The sequence below is a fragment of the Caretta caretta genome, chromosome 1 (genome assembly GCF_965140235.1).
Source record: "Caretta caretta isolate rCarCar2 chromosome 1, rCarCar1.hap1, whole genome shotgun sequence".
Classification (NCBI taxonomy): Eukaryota; Metazoa; Chordata; order Testudines; family Cheloniidae; genus Caretta; species Caretta caretta.
In genome coordinates this window covers 34,025,165-34,045,137 of record NC_134206.1, presented here as the reverse complement: position 1 = coordinate 34,045,137, position 19,973 = coordinate 34,025,165, and the positions used below count along the sequence as shown (strand labels likewise).

At 40.7% G+C, this 19,973-nt stretch overlaps 1 protein-coding gene and 1 non-coding gene across 2 annotated transcripts; both read left to right on the top strand.

Moving 5' to 3' along the window:
- Nucleotides 1-5,755: 5,755 nt before the first annotated feature.
- Nucleotides 5,756-14,658, top strand: LOC125633976 (collagenase 3-like). The gene is made up of 10 exons (XM_048844052.2): nucleotides 5,756-5,897; nucleotides 5,989-6,230; nucleotides 7,405-7,553; nucleotides 7,652-7,777; nucleotides 9,004-9,165; nucleotides 9,802-9,919; nucleotides 10,746-10,879; nucleotides 11,241-11,400; nucleotides 12,195-12,298; nucleotides 13,389-14,658. Exons 1-10 carry the CDS (start codon nucleotides 5,775-5,777, stop codon nucleotides 13,487-13,489), a joined length of 1,419 nt encoding a protein of 472 aa, XP_048700009.2. The 5' UTR covers nucleotides 5,756-5,774; the 3' UTR covers nucleotides 13,490-14,658.
- TRNAK-CUU (transfer RNA lysine (anticodon CUU)) lies at nucleotides 6,502-6,574 on the top strand. Its single transcript has one exon. It is a non-coding gene; the product is annotated as a tRNA-Lys (tRNA).
- Nucleotides 14,659-19,973: the final 5,315 nt, after the last annotated feature.

The following is a 19,973-nucleotide window of genomic DNA, read 5'->3' as shown; positions in this document are numbered from 1 at the left end:
ATTTGTTTAACTTGTTTTGAAACCATTTTCTTGGCATGGTCTTTGCTTTTGAATGATTAGCACTTCAGTGCTTGTTTGGGGTTAATCAATCCCACCATCTCTCTTCTCTATGTCTTTCTGGGGGAAAAAAAGATTCTTAGTGAAAACTCCTACCTCTCAGCTTCCTGGAAAATGACCATCAATTCCACTTACCTTACACATGACCCCAAAATATGAGAATTTCAGAAACTGTTGTTAGCATATTGGTTGTTAGCACACTGTTCAGCAATTTGGCAGACTTGCAACACTTGCAAAATCATAGAATCACAGAAGTGTAGGACTGGAAGGGACCTCAATAAGTCACCTAGTCCAGTCCCTTGCACTTAAGTAAAACTAGACCATTCCTGACAGGTGTTTGTCTAGGTAACAGTCTGTGCTGGTGTGTTTGTACTGGGTGAAATTTACCTGTGTGCAAAGGATCAGCACAAGGCTTATGGCCCACTCAATTCCCACCTTAAGCTTTATTTCACAGCCCTCTACACAGGATGTTTTTAACATTAATAGTGGTGTCATCTGTGATCAGCTGAACCTGTGTGGATAGCATTTTATACTTCACATTGTCAGGCCGCTTTGGTATCACTGCAAATAATTGCCAGTTGGAAACACCAACGCCTAACAGCATGCTTTACTGCTGTGTCAGGTTAAGGAACTGGACTGGGACTTAGGAGAGCTGGGTTCAATTCCCAGCTCTGTCATGGAATTTCTCTCTCATCTTAAGTCACATGATCTCTCTATGACTCACTTCCAGTTCCTCCAATCCCTTGTCTGCCTTTTCTATTTAGATAGTGTTTTCCCATTAGTGTCTAGCAAAAGAGGCCTGCACCTCTGTTGGGGCCTTGAGCAGTGAGGGTAATAGAAATAATGATAGTAATACATTCCGTGCCTGCATTCCTTGTATGTCCAAAATTCCCTAATGAAAACAACTGGGTGTGCGCAGAATGCAGGATTCAGCCCATGGCCTGCACGTAAGGTGGCTATTATAAATGATCTTTCATGAATCAACTTCTTTTTTAATGTTCTGAGAAATTTTTGCTTAGTGTTTGTGATAAAATAATTACATACTCAAACAACCTTTCAGCCTATCCCTTTTCTTTGGTGTGTCTTTCTACCCACAAGCAAAGTTTCTCTTAATTTGTGGATGTTGCCTTTAAATAGAAAAGGACCAACATTTATTATGCAGAATCTTCTGTTGGGTGGATAGTTTTTCTTATTTGTTTTAATATTTAAAGTTCAAAAAGATACCACCTTTCCTTCTATATTTAACTTTATACCTTTTAATACATGTCTGAATAAGGTAAGGTGTTTGCCTAGAAAAAAAATCATTCCCACTGTAATTTTTTTCTACAAATAAAATGTCTGTGCCTTTGGGCTGTGAGGCCTCAGGGCAATTATTGAAAAGGCCCCCAAAACAGAGTCTTTAGAAGAGTGCTTTCATTATGGACTTCAAGGTACTCAGGAGCCTGTAACTTTAAAACACTCATTAAATCATAGAAATTAGAGATGGAAGAGGACTTTTTGGCTATCTAGTCCATCCTCCTGCTAGTGCAGGGCAGTCCTTGACAGTACAGTTACTGGTGTTTTGACTAGTCTCACCTTAAATATCCGAAGTTCAGGGCTTCAAACCATTTCCTTGGGGGAATATTACTACAGTCTAACACTGTTCCCTTTTCTTAATTTTGTCCATTTGTCCCTAAATAATTACTCTCCCTCCTATGTTTATAACCTTCAAATGTTTGTAGGTGGTTATCCATCCTCACCTTTAAGCATCACTTAGCCAATCTATACTTATTGTAATAACTCTGTGATAGGGTGACCAGATGTCCTGATTTTATAGGGACAGTCCCAATATTCGGGGCTTTGTCTTATGCAGGTGCCTATTACCCCCCACCTCCTGTCCCGATTTTTTACCTTTGCTATCTCATCACCCTTCTCTATGACCACCTAGGAATTTGCCGGTGTCACTATGTTGCACACCATGGCCACTCAGAACTTCACTATGACAATGAGCATAGACATTGTAGCCTCCTATGCCAAAAGCACAGGCTTCTACCCAGTGCTTGATCTGTGCCACGGCTTGTGTGAGCTGAGCCCTGGCACCTCTAGGTTTGGCAGTTCATAGTCCCAGCACCTCTAGGCTTGCCATGTCAGTTAAGAAAGTAAAAAAATTGCTTGAGCCCCGGCAACTCTTTCATTACAAATTAAGCACTGCTCCTATCACCTGAGCAAGAAAAGAGTTGATATTAGCAGCATAGAGCCTAAGACACACAGTGGGCCAATTCTAATTCCAGCCTGTAGTGGGCAGTGGTGCACAAACACTCCAGCTGTTCTATTACATACTCCCTTAGTTAGAGGAAGCTAATTTCAGAGCATCTGGGATTCACAGGAGTTTAAATTATTTCTGGATACTAACACGTATCTTTGAGACTGCTTAGGACTCAGATTTGCTGCTGTTTCACACAGGAGTGATGCTCAGGACTTCACAACAACAGTTAGGGTTGAATTTAGTAAAAGGTTACTTTGGAAGGTTATTTTAAGCACTACAAGGCAGATACTCAGGTGGGGTTAATTGTCAGAGCTCTTCTGATGTCAGTGGAGTTATGCAGATAATACTAACTGAGCATCGGCCACTACCACTTAATCCAGTTAAAAGTAATACCACATATGTCAGTAATGCAATATTGAGATTGACTGACCCAGGGTGGGGGGTTTTTAGAGGGAAGGAGGTAGGAGATGTTTAAATCATTATTGCATCCATTATTAGAAAGATTGTATGCCAGAATTTACAATGTTATTACCTGTGATTTGCCTATTCATTGAGTTGCCAGCTATACGATATGTGGCCTGAATGTGAATGCAGCAATGACCTGAAATGCATCAGGGTAGGGTGAGGAGTAGGGGCTGGGCAGAGCACCAGAACTGAGCTGCCAGTAACAGCCAGGTGAGAAGGGGCAGAAGAGAGGGGATGAGCAAAGCAACAGAACTTAGCTACTCATTGCTGATGTTGATGCACGAGAGGAAAAGAAACTAGTGTAACTGTCACAACCCAGAGGGAGTTTGCAGATGCTGCAGTTAGAAAAATTATCTTTTTAGTGGCAAACTGAATGAGTTTGACAAGGAATGAATGCAACACAAGAATGTGAAACCCCACAATCCTATTATGTCAAAGTTCCTTCTTAGCGTAGAACTGTATTTTAAGAAGAGATAAGAATTTACTGTCCTACCACCACAGTATCTGAGTGCATGTGGAAGGATCTAAAGGTGGACTGGATAACACTCACCTGCTAACTGGGGCGTGTAACTAGAGATCCATGGAGTGGTGATGATGCTGGTATCCCTCACCTTGCCCTCACCTGTGGGTGATGGGAGGGGGAAGAAAGGGAGGGGAATTTGGCTCCTCTTGATTTCCCTATTTCCCTTCCCCCTCCCTCCCTGGGACAGGGTTTGGCTTTAACTGGGTCTGAGCTCTGAGCCTGTCCTACCTGTTCCCACTGCAACTGGATGACTGGGGTCAGGACAGACTGACCCACTGGCTCTCACTTCCAGAGGCAGGGAGAGGAAGCAGAGGTTGTTTCTGCCCACTGCTCGCTTGTAGCCATTTTAGCTTTGTTCCAGCATCAGCCTTTCACACCCTTATTTCTGGAGTTCTTGGGCTGCTGGGGACTATACTGAACACCAGATTTTATGGAGGGTCTGAAAGGGATTTTTTTTCCCATATGGGAAAATTGAGAAATGACTGTGGGATTTTTTCACCTTCCATCTGGCATCTTGGACATCCGGGTTAGGGATTTACATTACATTTGTCACAATGTTGGCAAACTCCAGTGCGGTTGGTGCGTTAAGAAAGGGTCAGATGTGAGGTCTCTGTAACCCAATGGGCTCAGAGCACAACACTGCATGATAAGAGGGTAAACCTTCATGGCTTACCTCTCCTAGCTCCAGCATGGAGGAGGGGAATAGGTTGGGACTCTGATTGCCTGTCAGGGCAGGCCTGGACATGTAGAAGGGGAATTGCACTCAGACCCTCCTAAGGTTTGTAGAACCCAGGGCCCAGCTAAATTCCACATTAGAACAGCCCTGCTGGGTAGTCCAGGGAGGTGTTTCTCATTGGCTAATAGTTTAGAAAAACAGAGGCCTCCACATTAAACCATACTCTGGTATATGTGTTTCATCGCTTCAGTACCAACATCAGCATATTAGAAAGGGAAAATCCTGCATCTGTAGGCGAATGGACAAGATGATTTAATAGGGGTTTTCCATCTCTAATTTCTATGACTATATTTAGCACTGGCTCAAACTTGCAGTTAAATTAGAAACTTGGCCAAATAATCCAGTGCAAAATTCCACTCACTTTCATCTATTTTTGCGATTTGTCATCACTTGATAAAACATTATTTGTCATTTGGGCAACTGGCTGAAATTTTACTCATTTAGCTTCACTGGCTCCTGTTTCATCAATAGGCTGAATTATGCTGAGACGTGTTGCGTTGTATAAAGCTGGGTGAGGTCTCTGATGAAAGATCAGATTAAATGAAAGTGGTGGGTAAATTTCAACACTGACAGAACCTTGATCTGACTTACAGGCCAGTAGGAATGTAATGTGATGTGGACAGAATCAGTGATGGTAGCCAGTCTGTATTTTCCAAAGTGCAGAATGAGCTTAGATTGAGTTGACTTTATAGAGAGAAGGAGTAGCCTCAAATTCAAAAATACTGTAGCATTCACTGCTGCCATATTACCAGTTTCACTACATCTTGTGCTGTGTAAATTATCACAATCACATGCTTCTATCATGCTTTGTACACAAACAGAATCTACCTATCTAGACTTTTACACAGCCCACATGACAGTAGTAACTGTGTGCCTAATGGACCTATGGTGGTATCCCATTTAAATTATATTATTGTTTTTAAGGGAAGTCAGATTCCATGAACTGGCCATTTTACAGGCTCATATTTGCCTTTGATCAAATACTTCTCAAAGGCCAGCATTTTCAAAAGTGAATACTGATTTTCAGTTGCTGTGTTTTCAGGTACATCTCAGCTCGGTAGCCAAAACCTGAGTCATCCAAATCCATTTCTGAAAATGTGTCTGTAACTGATTCTGATCTGTACTGAGACCCACTACGATCACGATTCCAGCAGCAAAATTGTTGTTAGAGTTTTAGACTAAAAATGAAAACAAACAAACAAACCCAAAAACAGGAACATGTTAGTAATATAATATACTCCACATTGTTGTTGTCTTATGAATCAAGATGGTAAGTTTGCAAAACAATTGATGTGCTAATGAATTACTATAGACATTAAAATTATGCAATTATTTTACTTTAAGACAATCCATCTGTTCACAGAGCTTGTCATATAGTGTCGCTTTGTCTGATAAAATAAAAGGAAAGTAATTATCCTATCAAAGACGAAAAAGTAGGTCAGTGTAAGTTATTGCAAAATAAAGAAATAATGCTGAGTTGCTTCTACACAAAAATTCCCACAGCATCTGTAAATATGCTGAGAGCATGTTTATATAAAGATATAGTTTCTAAGCCCTTAGTGGGACCACAGATGCCCAAACCAGGACTTCTTGGAATGAAGAAATAAACCAGCTGTGTAAGCATCTTTACTTTGCAATGACAAGGATGTTCTAATTTGTCCACAAGAGATGACTCACCAGTTTAGGTCTATAAAAGTAAAGGTATTTACACTCTAAAAAATCAGAGTTTCAGAACCCAAGAATTCAGCATGATGCATCCAAGCCTTGCAGCTGCCTTCCTTTTCTTGCTGGGCTTGTCATGCTGTTTGACACTGCCTATTCCCCATGAAGACAGCGATGAATTCACAACGGAAGACCTTCAGTTTGCAGAGGTACAGTATAAAATCAATCTTCACATATTAAGGTCGGCTGTTTGATTTCCTTTGTTCTTTGGAAACTGGAAATAATATTTTTTTCCCCTAGCGCTATCTAAAGACACATTACAACCTACGTTCCAATCCTGCTGGCATAAGGAAGAAGAATGCCAACTCAGTGGCAGCCAAACTTCGAGAAATGCAGTCTTTTTTTGGGCTGGAGGTGACTGGCATATTAGATGAAGAAACATATGAGCTGATGCAACAGCCAAGATGTGGTGTCCCCGATGTGGGGGAATACAACTTTTTCCCTAGAAAACTAAAGTGGTCAAAAAATAATTTAACATACAGGTAAAATTATAACATTTAGTGTTATTGTTTCTTATTTTCAAGTTATCCTGCTATATAGGTGTTCAACAGCCATTATGTCGTATATTAGGTTGACAAGCTCAGCAAGAACAAAGGGTAGTCCAGACTTTGTAAAAATCTCATGTTGCAGTTTTAAAATCTATATGGCCCTGATCCAAAGCTCATGGAACTCAATGTGAGTCTTACCATTAACTTTAGTGGGCTTTGGATCAGGCCCTATCTAAATTTCTTTAATGAACTCAGTTATCAGTCAGCCTGGCTAGCTCAGTTGGTAAAGTATGAGACTCTTAATCTCACTGTTGTGGGTTCAAGCCCCATGTTGGGCATTTGATTGTGCTGGGGGAGGGATAGCTCAGTGGTTTGAGCATTGGCCTGCTAAACCCAGGGTTGTGAGCTCAATCCTTGAGGGGGCTGTTTAGGGATCTGGGGTAAAAATGGGGGATTGGTCATGCTTTGAGCAGGGGATTGGACTAGATGGCTTTCCGAGGTCCCTTCCAATCCTGATATTCTGTGGTCACAATATGATACAATGGTGCCATTAAAAATAGCCCTCTCTCTTTCTTATCAATATTTGCAGGAAACCAAAGAGTGATAAGAAAGAGAGAGGGCTATTTTCCCTATGTATTAAATATGGAAATAAGTGGTATCTCTGATAATGCTATGTAGCAAACTGTTAACAAACATTGTTTTGTAATGGTGACCGTTGTATCTCTTCAATGTCTCCTTGATCATGTATTGTCTCTCCAGAATGGTCAGGTGCATGAGATATTTCATATCTCTTCAAAATATTTTTAGTAAAATATACTGAATAAAGTCCCATATTATCTATACAAAATATCTTAATAAAGAACAAACTTTTTGTTTTCTGGGGTTTTTCTAGTGCGTATAATAATGGCAAAAAAACCCCCAAAAACAAAAAACACACCCCAAATCCCAAACTGTTAGGTCATTATCTTTCTGAATGGAAATGTACATTTTTATTTCTGGAGTACTGTACATTAGTAATCCAATTCTTTCTTCTGAGGTAAGTGCACTTTAGGGATAGCTTTTGAGAAATGACTGTCTCCCAGTCAAAAGTAGGTTTTCATGGAGGTACATTGCAAAATTCCTTGGACCTGCAGAAAAGTTAATTGAAGATATTTTATCTGATTGATAGAATTGTGAATTACACTAGAGATCTGACACGTGCTGAAGTGGATAGAGCATTCAAAAAAGCATTCAAGGTTTGGTCTGAAGTGACACCACTGAACTTTACTAGAATTCGCAGTGGCACTGCTGATATCATGATTTCCTTTGGAACTAAAGGTAACAGAGAAAGTTTACTTTTTGGCAGTTTAATTATATTTTCACCTGTTTAAAGATGAGATGTAAATGCTGTCGGTATTTTAAATATTGCTTTGTAGAACATGGTGACTTTTATCCCTTTGATGGACCTTCTGGATTACTGGCTCATGCTTTTCCTCCTGGACCAAATTATGGAGGAGATGCCCATTTTGACGATGATGAAACCTGGTCAACTGATTCCAGAGGTAACCTGTTCAAAAGATCATTTTAACTAGAGCTGGGTGCACTATTTGTTTCAAATAATATTGGCTATGAATTTTGTCCTTTTTGGATAGCAAATCATTCACAATCTCATCCTGATTTCATAAAATGTATTTGCTATTCAGAATATTTGCCAGATACTTTGGATGGATAATTTTCACCCTATATGTTGTTTGTAAACAGTTTGCTTTGACTGTTCTGTAGTTGTTTTTTATTATTCATGTTGCGTGATTGGTTACTGAAGTCACAGGGAGCTGTTTTTAATCCCAGATTGTAGATAGGAGTATGGTACACGTCTTGCATGAATTATGGACAAAACAATTATTTGTGTTAAAATTTGAAATTTGCAACTCTCTTCTAGAATACCTGTCAGTTGTCTGAATACACCAGAATAATGAATCACATGATCCATGAACCCAGAGAAACAAGGCAGTTTGCGTTTTTTACTATTCAAATATCTCATTGTTTCACTTGCAATTTGAGGGTGTCCAGCTTGGATCTCAGACAGATGGTGTTACCCCGCAGTAGAGCCAGTGGGAGTTGTAGATACTTACCATATCTGAAAATCAGGCCACTTTTATGAAGTTTGAAAATATTTGCCCTTGTCTGCACAAGGAGCCATTTTTGAAAAATGGATCCAATTGTCACTAAGTTTTTTTCAACTGCGGACACTGTTTTTCAGCACTGTGTCATCTAGCTTTGCTGGGAGCAGATTTATTTGATCCAATGCTGGAAATAGCACTGATGGTCAATGGACTACCTACACTAGGGATGGAATCCTGGCAAAACTTCCATTAACTTCATTGGACCAGGATTTCACCCTACAATTTCCAACATTGCTAAGATGATTGAGTTGAACTGGGGTTGGTGATAGTGGGAAATTTTTCAAATACAATTTAGTGTAAGAAAAAACTTAAAGGGCTCAGGCTATTAGGCCCTTACTCAAACAAAATTCCCATTGTCTTGAATGAAGACAACAGGATTGGACTGTGTATCTCAGCATCCCCATCTGTAAAATGGAGTTAATAATATTTAGGGTTAATTATTTCATGTATGTTCACTTCTTAGACGATGTAGAGATCTATATAATTGTTTTGTATCATCAGTGCAAAAAAGACATTGTGAAAGAGGATCAGGCAATAAACTGCATTCAGATACATGTGTATATTGTTTTAACAAGTATTTTTGCGTTTGCTTTGCTTTCTTATAGGATACAACTTGTTTCTTGTGGCTGCCCATGAGTTTGGTCACTCTTTGGGACTTGAGCACTCCAGAGACTCGGGAGCTCTGATGTTCCCTATTTATACCTACACTGGCAACACTGGGTTCTTGCTTCCTGACGATGATGTGCAAGGGATCCAAGCTCTCTATGGTTTGTCTTCCTTTTGCCATTTTATCCATGTATCTTGGAATGTACATGTTGCACTGCAATTTACCTTAGGGTGAGCAATCTGCTGTTGTTGTTCCTATTGCTCAATTGCACTACCATGGTAAATTAAGATAGAAACCCTGGATCCTGGGAACCAGGCCTCAGGGTCAGAAGATATCCACATTTAACACTCAGGTAGAAACTGCAGCAAGCAGTGTCAAGTGCACAGGTGATTGCTGCTGGCTGGTTACCTGCTTTAGTGGACTTAAGGTCCCTGAGCTGTCTCCCATGGGAGGATGATCAAAGACTATGAAGTAGGAGAAACAGAAATGTCCATAGGGGAGACCTTGGGAGGAAGCAATCTTCTCAGAGGCCCTAAAGACATGATGTCAATGGCATCCATTTAGTTTTAGCCGCAAATATCTTTGCAATGTAACTAAACCCCAAAACATAGGGACATGATTTGCCAGAGGAAGAATAAGAAGGGAAAGTGAATATCATTAGTCCAGACAGTTTGTCCTTGATGGTTGTATTCATTCTGGCACTGGTGGACTCTTCAGTGTCCCATTTAGTACATAGTTATCTTACATGGAAGAAGAACAAATGCAGTCAAAGCTAAGTTATAATTTATGGTTACAGGTGCAGGAGACAGAGATCCCAACCCCGAACACCCCAAAACTCCAGAGAAATGTGATGAAAATTTGTCACTTGATGCAATAACAGAACTTCGAGGAGAAATGATGATCTTCAAGGACAGGTTGCAATGTGTGGTTTACCTATATGCTTCTTTTGCTGTACAGGGCCCAGCCAACTCACTACTAGAACTACACTTGGTACAACTGAGAAAAGAAACTGGCCCCAAAAACCTTTTTAATTTCCATTACTTTATCATTTGTTTCTGAAAATATAATTGATTAGATCTTTTTCTATCTTCCAAAAAATCTGCTATCTTTCTCCCTTAGAAGTTAATCTCTTTTTCTAAGCACAACTAAAATAGGTTGTAAAATCAACAGAACTAACTGTAAGGGCCATACAGCATTTCACATTTAAGCAGCCTTTATAACATAAATATGGGCTTGACTCCCTGTCACACTGGTGACAATCAAGAATTCCTGGAAGTCAATGCAGTTAAATTCATGTGAAACTGGTGTTACTTGGGCTCAGTCTCCACATGATCAAGCAGACATACTTACTGGTTCATGGGATTGCACTGGATTTTTCTCTAAAATTCAGAGATTATTTAATTTTCTGGGCAAAATTGCACGGCACGCAGCAATCTTACGTGGTGCACTGCCAAGTTAATCTGTAGTTTCTCTTCTTAAGGAAAAAAGGTTGGACAAAATAAAATCAAGACATCGGTTTGTTCTCTTCTGTGAAAGTGTTCACGTTATGAATGAGCTAGGTAGTCTGAACCATCATGGCTCGGAGAGGAAGTGGAGGTCTATAAGATTCTTCTTGAATTAAAATGTGTTCCGCATTGTAGAAAAGACTGAGAACCCAAAATTAGTTAATATTTGTGAAACACTGTGAAAATGATACCATAAAGAAGATGATAAAAAGCCCATTTTCTCTTTCTGACTTAGGTTCTTCTGGCGCCTACATCCTCAGATGGTTGACGCAGAACTGGTGTTAATTAAGTCATTTTGGCCAGAACTTCCAAACAAGATTGATGCTGCCTATGAAAACCCCATGAAAGATCATGTGTTCATATTTAGGGGTAAGCCTTTTGCAAATGGCAGAAAAGTGGAAGTATCTTAATCAGTCTCATTGAATAAAACTATTTAGGGTTAAATCTACAGTCCTCACTCAGACAAACTTCCATTGGTTTCACCCCAGGCAACACTACAAGATCTTCAATGGGCTAGAGAGTACAGAATTTAGACTAGAAGGTTAGGTCCTCATCTGGTGTAATAGCTTCATTTTACACCAGGTGAGGATCTGGCCCCATATAATCTAAGTCACATAAAACTAATAATGTCAAATAATAACAATGTAATAATTATTGCTGGGTTTTACTCTTCTAATACCTTTCCATTGATGCTCATAAAAGATTAACATTTTGTCATCATTATTTACAGGCAGGAAATTCTGGGCTCTGAATGGCTATGACATAGTTGAAGGGTACCCTAAAAAAATATATGAATTGGGATTCCCCAGAGAGATGAAAACAATAGATGGGGCTGTCCACATTAAAGACACTGGCAAGACTCTCTTTTTTACTGGAGACAAGTACTGGAGGTAAGTTAAAGATTTATGAGTTCTTATTTTCAATTCTGCCAAGCTTAACTGTGTACAAAAGAGCCAATTTTTTGTTTCAGCGTAGACACTTATGGCCTCATAGATCATATGTTTTCTTTCGTTTCAAAGTTTTATAGGGATAGCAGCTCTTTAGAATGTACCATAAAGATTTAAGTAACAAAATTATATAAACACTTAAGATTAAATTATGACATTCAGCACAACCCTGAGAAGAGGGTCGTAAGAATTTATCCCCAGGAGAAACTGTAACTCAGATATACCTCTTAGACACAATTCCTTCCCTGCTTCCCTCTTCCTGGATATGTGTGGCACAGGGTTGTAAGTTACTGCTGCCCTAAACAGGCAGCCAATATGACCCACTTTGTTCTAGTTTTCTTGTGCTGGCCAATGAGTTGGGTTTAGAGCCAATGTTCCATCCATCCCCTGACAATTTCTGCCTACCTGCTCCAGTGACAGACATGCAGCACCATCACCCTTATATACCTACGTACAATCCATGTAGAATCTAGCCTTTCAATTCTGTAGTTTATTAACCAACCTTTAAAAATTTACCTTTATTGTTCTTGTACCAGCTGAGGTTGTGTTTCTGGTATAAGGAGGCCTGGAGAATTGAATTTATACTCACCATTTCATTTGGCATAGACAATCTAGCGACTTCCAGCCACTTACAACTTGGGTATCTTTGAACAAGGTACCTAAAGGTGATAGGACTTTTGTCAGATTGCAAGCCATGCAGGTTCATTGAATTTGTATTTTTTCCATGTTTAACATAGCTATGATGAAGAAAACCAAGTTATGGAAAAAGGCTACCCCAAACTGATAGAGGAAGAATTCCCAGGAATTGGCAATAGAGTGGATGCAGTCTACCAAAAAAATGGTATTTCTTCCCTTTCATTATTATCATTAAAGTGGTCCAAATTCAGAATTCCCAGCATTTACAAATTTCCCTCCGTCCCAAAGCAAAACAAAAAGTTGAAATTTTCCTGTGAAATGAAATTTCTGAAAAAAATTCATTTTGGAAATTTTGAAACAACCTTATCCCATTCAGTTTAAAAATATTTCATTTTGATCTTATAGAAATGTTAAATTTCAAGTAACATAATCTATGAAAATCAAAGCAATAAAGTTGAAACAAAGAATATTGATCTTATAGAAAGGAAATGTTTAAATGATTTTGTCAAAATTTTCAGTGCAATCAATGTTCTCGTGATATTCATTCAACATTTTCTGATAGAAAAGTGTTCCATTTGAAAAGTTTCAGCCAGCTCTAATCACCATGTGTTATTTCCTGATATTTTAAATTGTTTCCTTCCTTTTTGATAAGAACACTTGTCGTTGTACAGTGCTTTATATATATTCAAAAGAGTGAGTTTGGTGGGCAGGTTTTAGGATTTTGTAGGAGGGAAACTCAGAAACGAAGAAAAGGAGTACTTGTGGCACCTTAGAGACTAACAAATTTATTTGAGCATAAGCTGTAGCCACAAGTCCTCCTTTTCTTTTTGCGAATACAGACTAACAAGGCTGCTACTCTGAAACCTGTCAGAAAGGAAGGTGAAGTATCTTTTCCAGAACCACCCAACAGGTCTCTGGTAAAATCTGGGTCAGAACTCAGCGTCAGAACTCTACACAATGTGTCCATGTCTCTGAGACCAGACTATATCGTCTTTAAATAGCATTTGCAAATCAGAGAATTAAATAAATAAGTAACCACATGATTTTCACAGGCATGTGCTATGTACAAGAGAAGAACCAAGTTTCTGAGCATCCCAAATATTGACTGTTGGCACTAATTTAAGAGCCAGAATGAGGCTAATTTGAAAATTTAGCTCAGAGTTTCAAATAGCAAATCATTTTGCTGAATAGACTTAGTCTGAAGACCCAGGATTTCTTTTTATTTGAGTAATACTTTTAACAAATGGCATTAATTTCTGCTTGCAATTCCTTTTAACAAGTCTTTTTCCCCATAGGTTACATCTACTTTTTCAACGGACCACTGCAGTTTCAATATAGCATCTGGAGTAAAAGAATTGTTCGTGTCTTGAAAACTAACTCCATGTTCTGGTGCTAATCGCTTTCTATTTGGGTACCATGCTGCAGGCTGTAGAACAGCCTATAGCAAATGGAAATATTATTGTGGGAATAGGGATTTATAGAGAATGATTCTGTGAACAAACTCTGTTTATCTACCACCAAAGCTATACTGTATATATGGGAACTATATAGCTTATGTCAGTCTGGAACTGAATTAATTTAATAGGCGGAGAGAAGAAAATGATTAGCATTTCAAGGGACATTAGACCATTTAAAATCAATGCAGAACTAACCCAGATCCCCCTGCAAGATGCTGAATGCATCCTGTGAGATCGCAAGTACAAACAATTCCAATAATTTGAGGGTGCTGAGCATCTTGCAAGAGGTTCTTGGTACCTCTTAGGAACAGAGCAATGGTGACTGCTGTTTAAGTAATTAGGGCTAATCCTGCAGTCTGTACCTTAGTAAAAAATCCATTAGATCATTTGGGGATTTCATGCATGTAAAGAATGGGTCAGGACAGCAGGACTGACACCAGGAGTGTGGAGACACCAGCTTAAGATATTGGAGCTATAGAATGTGGAAATGTTTTCATACTGGCATGTCCCCATGGAAACCACTGACCATGGCATCTTTACAAGAAACCAGAGTGAGGATGGTGAAACAGCAATGTGCCTAAACTAGGCTCAGAGGAAACCATTAGCCTGAATACACTGTATAAACCAGGAAGAGATGGGAAACACCAAGAGTTATGAGATACTCAGGGAAGGCGGCTGCAATCTAGCACTAATATAGATCAATTGAGAGCACACCAGGCCTGATCCACCCTTGCTGTAAACTGATGCAGCTCCACGGATGTTCACTGGAGTTATGCTGACTTACAACAGTTAGAATCTGTCAATCCACTTCAAAATAATGTTAAAATTATGCCGTTTGGTGTTTTAAGTCAAAGTTTTTCACCCATTTGATATTTATTTCAGTTGTTCCAGTGCTTTATGAGTCCACTGTTTTTTCAGTCAACTCAAACAATGCATGACTATGATTACTTTTCAACTTTAAAAGGTATTAAATAAACTGAATGAATTAAAGTGAATTTTGAGTCTTATTCATTAATATGGACTAGTGCATGCCAAAAAGGCAAAAGAGAACTACAGTAGAACCTCGGTGTTATGAACACCGGTTATGAACTGACCAGTCAAACACACACTTCATTTGGAACTGGAAGTACACAATCAGGCAGCAGAAAAGAGAAAAAAAAAAGAAGAAAAAAAAAGGCAAATACGATACAGTATTCTGTTAAACATAAACTACTAAAAATTCAAGGGAAAGCAGCATTCTTCATAATAAAGTTTAAAATCTGTATTAAGTTGTAAACTTTTGACAGAACAACCATAACGTTTTGTTCGGAGTTATGAATATTTCAGAGTTACAAACAACTTCCATTCCTGACGTGTTTGTAACTCTGAGGTTCTACTATACAGGGTATTTACAAAAGAAATCCAGTAACAGAACTTGGGGTTTTTAATAATAACTTTTTTTACCCATAATTCGATTTTTCAGGAGAATTCTGTTTTCCCATCAAAATTTATTAAAATAGTTTGCTTTATTCTGCAAAAAAGTATTTAGTGTTGGCCCCAAAATAAGTAGAACAAGAACCAAGTATAAATTACATGACTGCACAGAATATAAGAAATGACAATTACTAGTAAATTACCTGAAGTGAATATAATTGCCTTCTAGCTTGAATGATGAATAAAGAACAAATAACTGATACCAACACTTTACCTTGAATGGTCCCTTGAAATATGTGTTAACTACTTATGCTAAACAATGTGTTCCACCTTGTATTTAGCTGTGACACTCTGGTTACCTTTCCCAGACCTGAAGAAGAGCTCTCAGTATGCTTGAAAGCTTGTCTCTCTCACCAGTAGAAGTTGGTCCAATAGAAGATATTAGCTCACCCACCTTGTCTCTCTAATATCCCGGGACCAACACAGCTACAACAACACTGCATATAATTTAAAACTCTAGTTATTTTGCCTCTTGTTTAACTGCACTGTTCTTCCTTTAACTGATCCCTTTTCCCCTTATACCATCTGCCTTTCCTCTTTCTAGCTACAGTCCCTTTTTGTTACTCTCCCTACTATTTCTATTTTTCCTGTCCCTCCTGACCTGGACTTTCTCCCCTTCAGCCTCTCCAACGCCACAACTCAGCCGCCAGGGTACCTATCCACTGGCCTCTTTCTGTGTCCCTTCTTTTCTGGTGCCAGTTGCAGGCTCGCTTGCTTCTGGCCTCTTTCTCTCCCAGCACTGTGCAGCTTCTCTCCAGACTCCACCAGCCATTTCCACCACTGGCTTTTGGCCTGCTCACAGCAGCACTTTGGGGGGAGAGGAGAAGCTGCTGCTGATATTTTTTTCTTTTCCTCTTTCCCCCCAAAACCATCTCAAACTCAGCCCGCTTCAACTACATCAGAGTCCTTGGAGTTCTCCAGACCCCTTGCTCCCAGAGCGGATGTTTCAGGCTCTCTACCTTTTTTAAACACCGCTCCCCCCACACGCATACACATTCTAAACACCATAAGGCTACTGAGTAGCCAAATTATGCTGCTTCCTTCCTTTGCTCTCCTGACCCAACAGCCTCCAGAACAGGTGGGGCATTACAGAAGTGGGAGAGTCTTCTTCTCAAGACTGAATGTCTTTCTGGAAGACACAGTTTAGTCAGACACAAGGTATTGGGCTCAATTTAGAGGTAACTGGGTGAAATTCTATGGCCTGTGTTGTACAGGAAGTCACATTAGATGATGCAATGGTCTTTTCTAGCTTTAAAATCTATGAATCTATGAAGAGCAGGCCCTTTTTCCACACACTGGGCCCAATCTTACCAGAATTAAATATGAAAAGAAATGCTTGGGAAAAGAACAAAGTCAAATGCTTAAAGAAAGCACAAGAAAAGATCTGATCGAAGCATGCTAGATGCCAAAAACAAACAAAAAACTCACTTCAAAAACTCAGTTCCCCCCCCATAAAGCTGAAATATCGGTAAACCCACTTAGAAAAAGGATATCTAGTTAAATACTCACAGTAAAGAGCAAACAATTAAGGACAACTCTGTCCCCCTCCCAAGGTCCATAAAAATCACAAATGGGCGTTCATGACTTGAGAGGATCAGAGACAACCATTGCCCCACGTCAACAGCAACCACAGAGTTGTTAGGATAATGAGACGAAAGACTGGCCTAGTGACCTAGCAGCATGCTCTTTACTGCCATGTAGAAGACCTGTGCAGGACATATAGGCATATAGTCACGGAGACACTGAGCTTTATGTTAATGGCATTAATAAGTAGCTTTGATGCAGCTTGACTTTGAGCCTTGATAGACTGAAGCAACCTTTCACCCAGCATCCCAGATGCAGTGACAGTTCTGCAAATTCTTATATTATTAAAGAGGCCTTGTCCATCTTGAGGAAGTGTAAGAAGGAAACGTGTGAATGGGTAAGGAAGTACTTTTGTACATTTGTAAGTTAAAGGACAAAGGGACATGAGTTGTGGCCAGGAAGATGACAGGCCCCACTAGTCAAGATGCCACTGAAAAGTCTCAGCTGTTCACCTAACACAAAGGGTTGAGATCATCTTGCTGGAGTCATCACCTCCTATTAGTCCCTTAATGTTCCTTATCTGGGAAAAACACTGACTACTGGACATGATTTAGAAACAGGTCCCTAAAAGGAGAACCCCAAAAGTGGCCAAGAGCTAGAGGACAACACCTAATGAGACTGGACAATGCAGCTGTTTAGAAGTGTGAGCAACAAGGGTGATGTCATGGAGGGAGTCTGCTGTAGACCACCAGACCAGGGGGATGAGGTGGACAAGGCTTTCTTCCGGCAACTCACGGAAGTTACTAGATCTCAGACCCTGGTTCTCATGGGAGACTTCAATCAGCCTGATATCTGCTGGGAGAGCAATACAGTGGTGCACAGACAATCCAGGAAGTTTTTGAAAACTGTAGGGGACAATTTCCTGGTGCAAGTGCTTGAGAAACCAACTAGGGGCAGAGCTCTTTTTGACCTGCTGCTCACAAACTGGGAAGAATTATTAGGGGAAGCAAAAGTGGATGGGAACCTGGAAGGCAGTGACCATGAGATGGTTGAGTTCAGGATCCTGACACAAGGAAGAAAGGAGAGCAGCAGAATACGGACCCTGGACTTCAGAAAAGCAGACTTTGACTCCCTCAGGGAACTGATGGGCAGGATCTCCTGGGAGAATAACATGAGGGGGAAAGGTTTCAGAGTAACAGCCGTGTTAGTCTGTATTCGCAAAAAGAAAAGGAGTTCTTGTGGCACCTTAGAGACTAACCAATTTATTTGAGCATGAGCTTTCGTGAGCTACAGCTCACTTCATCGGATGCATACCGTGGAAACTGCAGCAGACTTTATATACACACAGAGATCATAAAACAATACCTCCTCCCATCCCAGTGTCCTGCTGGTAATAGCTTATCTAAAGTGATCATCAAGTTGGGCCATTTCCAGCACAAACCCAGGTTTTCTCACCCTCCACCCCCCCACACACAAACTCACTCTCCTGCTGGTAATAGCCCATCCAAAGTGACAACTCTCTACACAATGCGCATGATAATCAAGGTGGGCCATTTCCTGCACAAATCCAGGTTCTCTCACCCCCCCCAAAAAACACACACACAAACTCACTATCCTGCTGGTAATAGCTCATCCAAAGTGACCACTCTCCCTACAATGTGCATGATAATCAAGGTGGGCCATTTCCAGCACAAATCCAGGTTTTCTCACCCCCCCGCCCCCATACACACATCCTTGCTGATCTTAAACACAAAAAAGAAGCTTACAAGAAGTGGAAGATTGGACAAATGACCAGGGAAGAGTATAAAAATATTCCTCGGGGATGCAGGAGTGAAATCAGGAAGGCCAAATCACACTGGGCTTGCAGCTAACAAGAGATGTTAAGAGTAACAAGAAGGGTTTCTTCAGGTATGTTAGCAACAAGAAGAAAGACAAGGAAAGTGTGGGCCCCTTACTGAATGAGGGAGGCAACCTAGTGACAGAGGATGTGGAAAAAGCTAATGTACTCAGTGCTTTTTTTGCCTCTGTCTTCACAAACAAGGTCAGCTCCCAGACTACTGCACTGGGCAGCACAGCATGGGAAGGAGGTGACCAGCCCTCTGTGGAGAAAGAAGTGGTTCAGGACTATTTAGAAAAGCTGGACGAGCACAAGTCCATGGGGCCAGATGCACTGCATCCGAGAGTGCTAAAGGAGTTGGCGGATGTGATTGCAGAGCCATTGGCCATTATCTTTGAAAACTCATGGCAATAGGAGGAAGTCCCGGACGACTGGAAAAAGGCTAATGTAGTGCCCATCTTTAAAAAAGGGAAGAAGGAGGATCCTGGGAACTACAGGCCAGTCAGCCTCACCTCAGTCCTTGGAAAAATCATGGAGCAGGTCCTCAAGGGATCAATTCTGAAGCACTTAGAGGAGAGGAAAGTGATCAGGGTCAGCATGGATTCACCAAGGGCAATTCATGCCCGACTAACCTAATTGCCTTCTATGATGAGATAACTGGCTCTGTGGATGAGGGGAAAGCAGTGTTGTTCCTTGACTTTAGCAAAGCTTTTGGCACGGTCTCCCACAGTATTCTTGCCAGCAAGTTAAAGAAGTATGGGCTGGATGAATGGACTATAAGGTGGATAGAAAGCTGGCCAGATTGTCGGGCTCAATGGGTAGTGATCAATAGCTCCATGTCTAGTTGGCAGCCAGTATCAAGCGAAGTGCCCTAAGTGTCGGTCCTGGGGCCGGTTTTGTTCAATATCTTCATAAATGATCTGGAGGATGGTGTGGACTGCACCCTCAGCAAGTTTCCGATGACACTAAACTGGGAGGAGAGGTAGATACGCTGGAGGGTAGGGATAGGATACAGAGGGCCCTAGACAAATTGGAGGATTGGGCCAAAAGAAATCTGATGAGGTTCAACAAGGACAAGTGCAGAGTCCTGCACTTAGGACGGAAGAATCCCATGCACCGCTACAGACTAGGGACCGAATGGCTCAGCAGCAGTTCTGCAGAAAAGGACCTATGCGTTACAGTGGACGAGAAGCTGGATATGAGTCAACAGTGTGCCCTTGTTGCCAAGAAGGCCAATGGCATTTTGGGATGTATAAGTAGGGGCATTGCCAGCAGATCGAGGGACGTGATCGTCCCCCTCTATTCGACATTGGTGAGGCCTCATGTGGAGTACTGTGTCCAGTTTTGGGCCCCACACTACAAGAAGGATGTGGAAAAATTGGAAAATGTCCAGCGGAGGGCAACAAAAATGATTAGGGGACTGGAACACATGACTTATGAGGATTGGCTGAGGGAACTGGGATTGTTTAGTCTGCAGAAGAGAAGAATGAGGGGGGACTTGATAGCTGCTTTCAACTACCTGAAAGGGGGTTCCAAAGAGGATGGATCTCGACTGTTCTCAGTGGTAGCAGATGACAAAGAGTAATGGT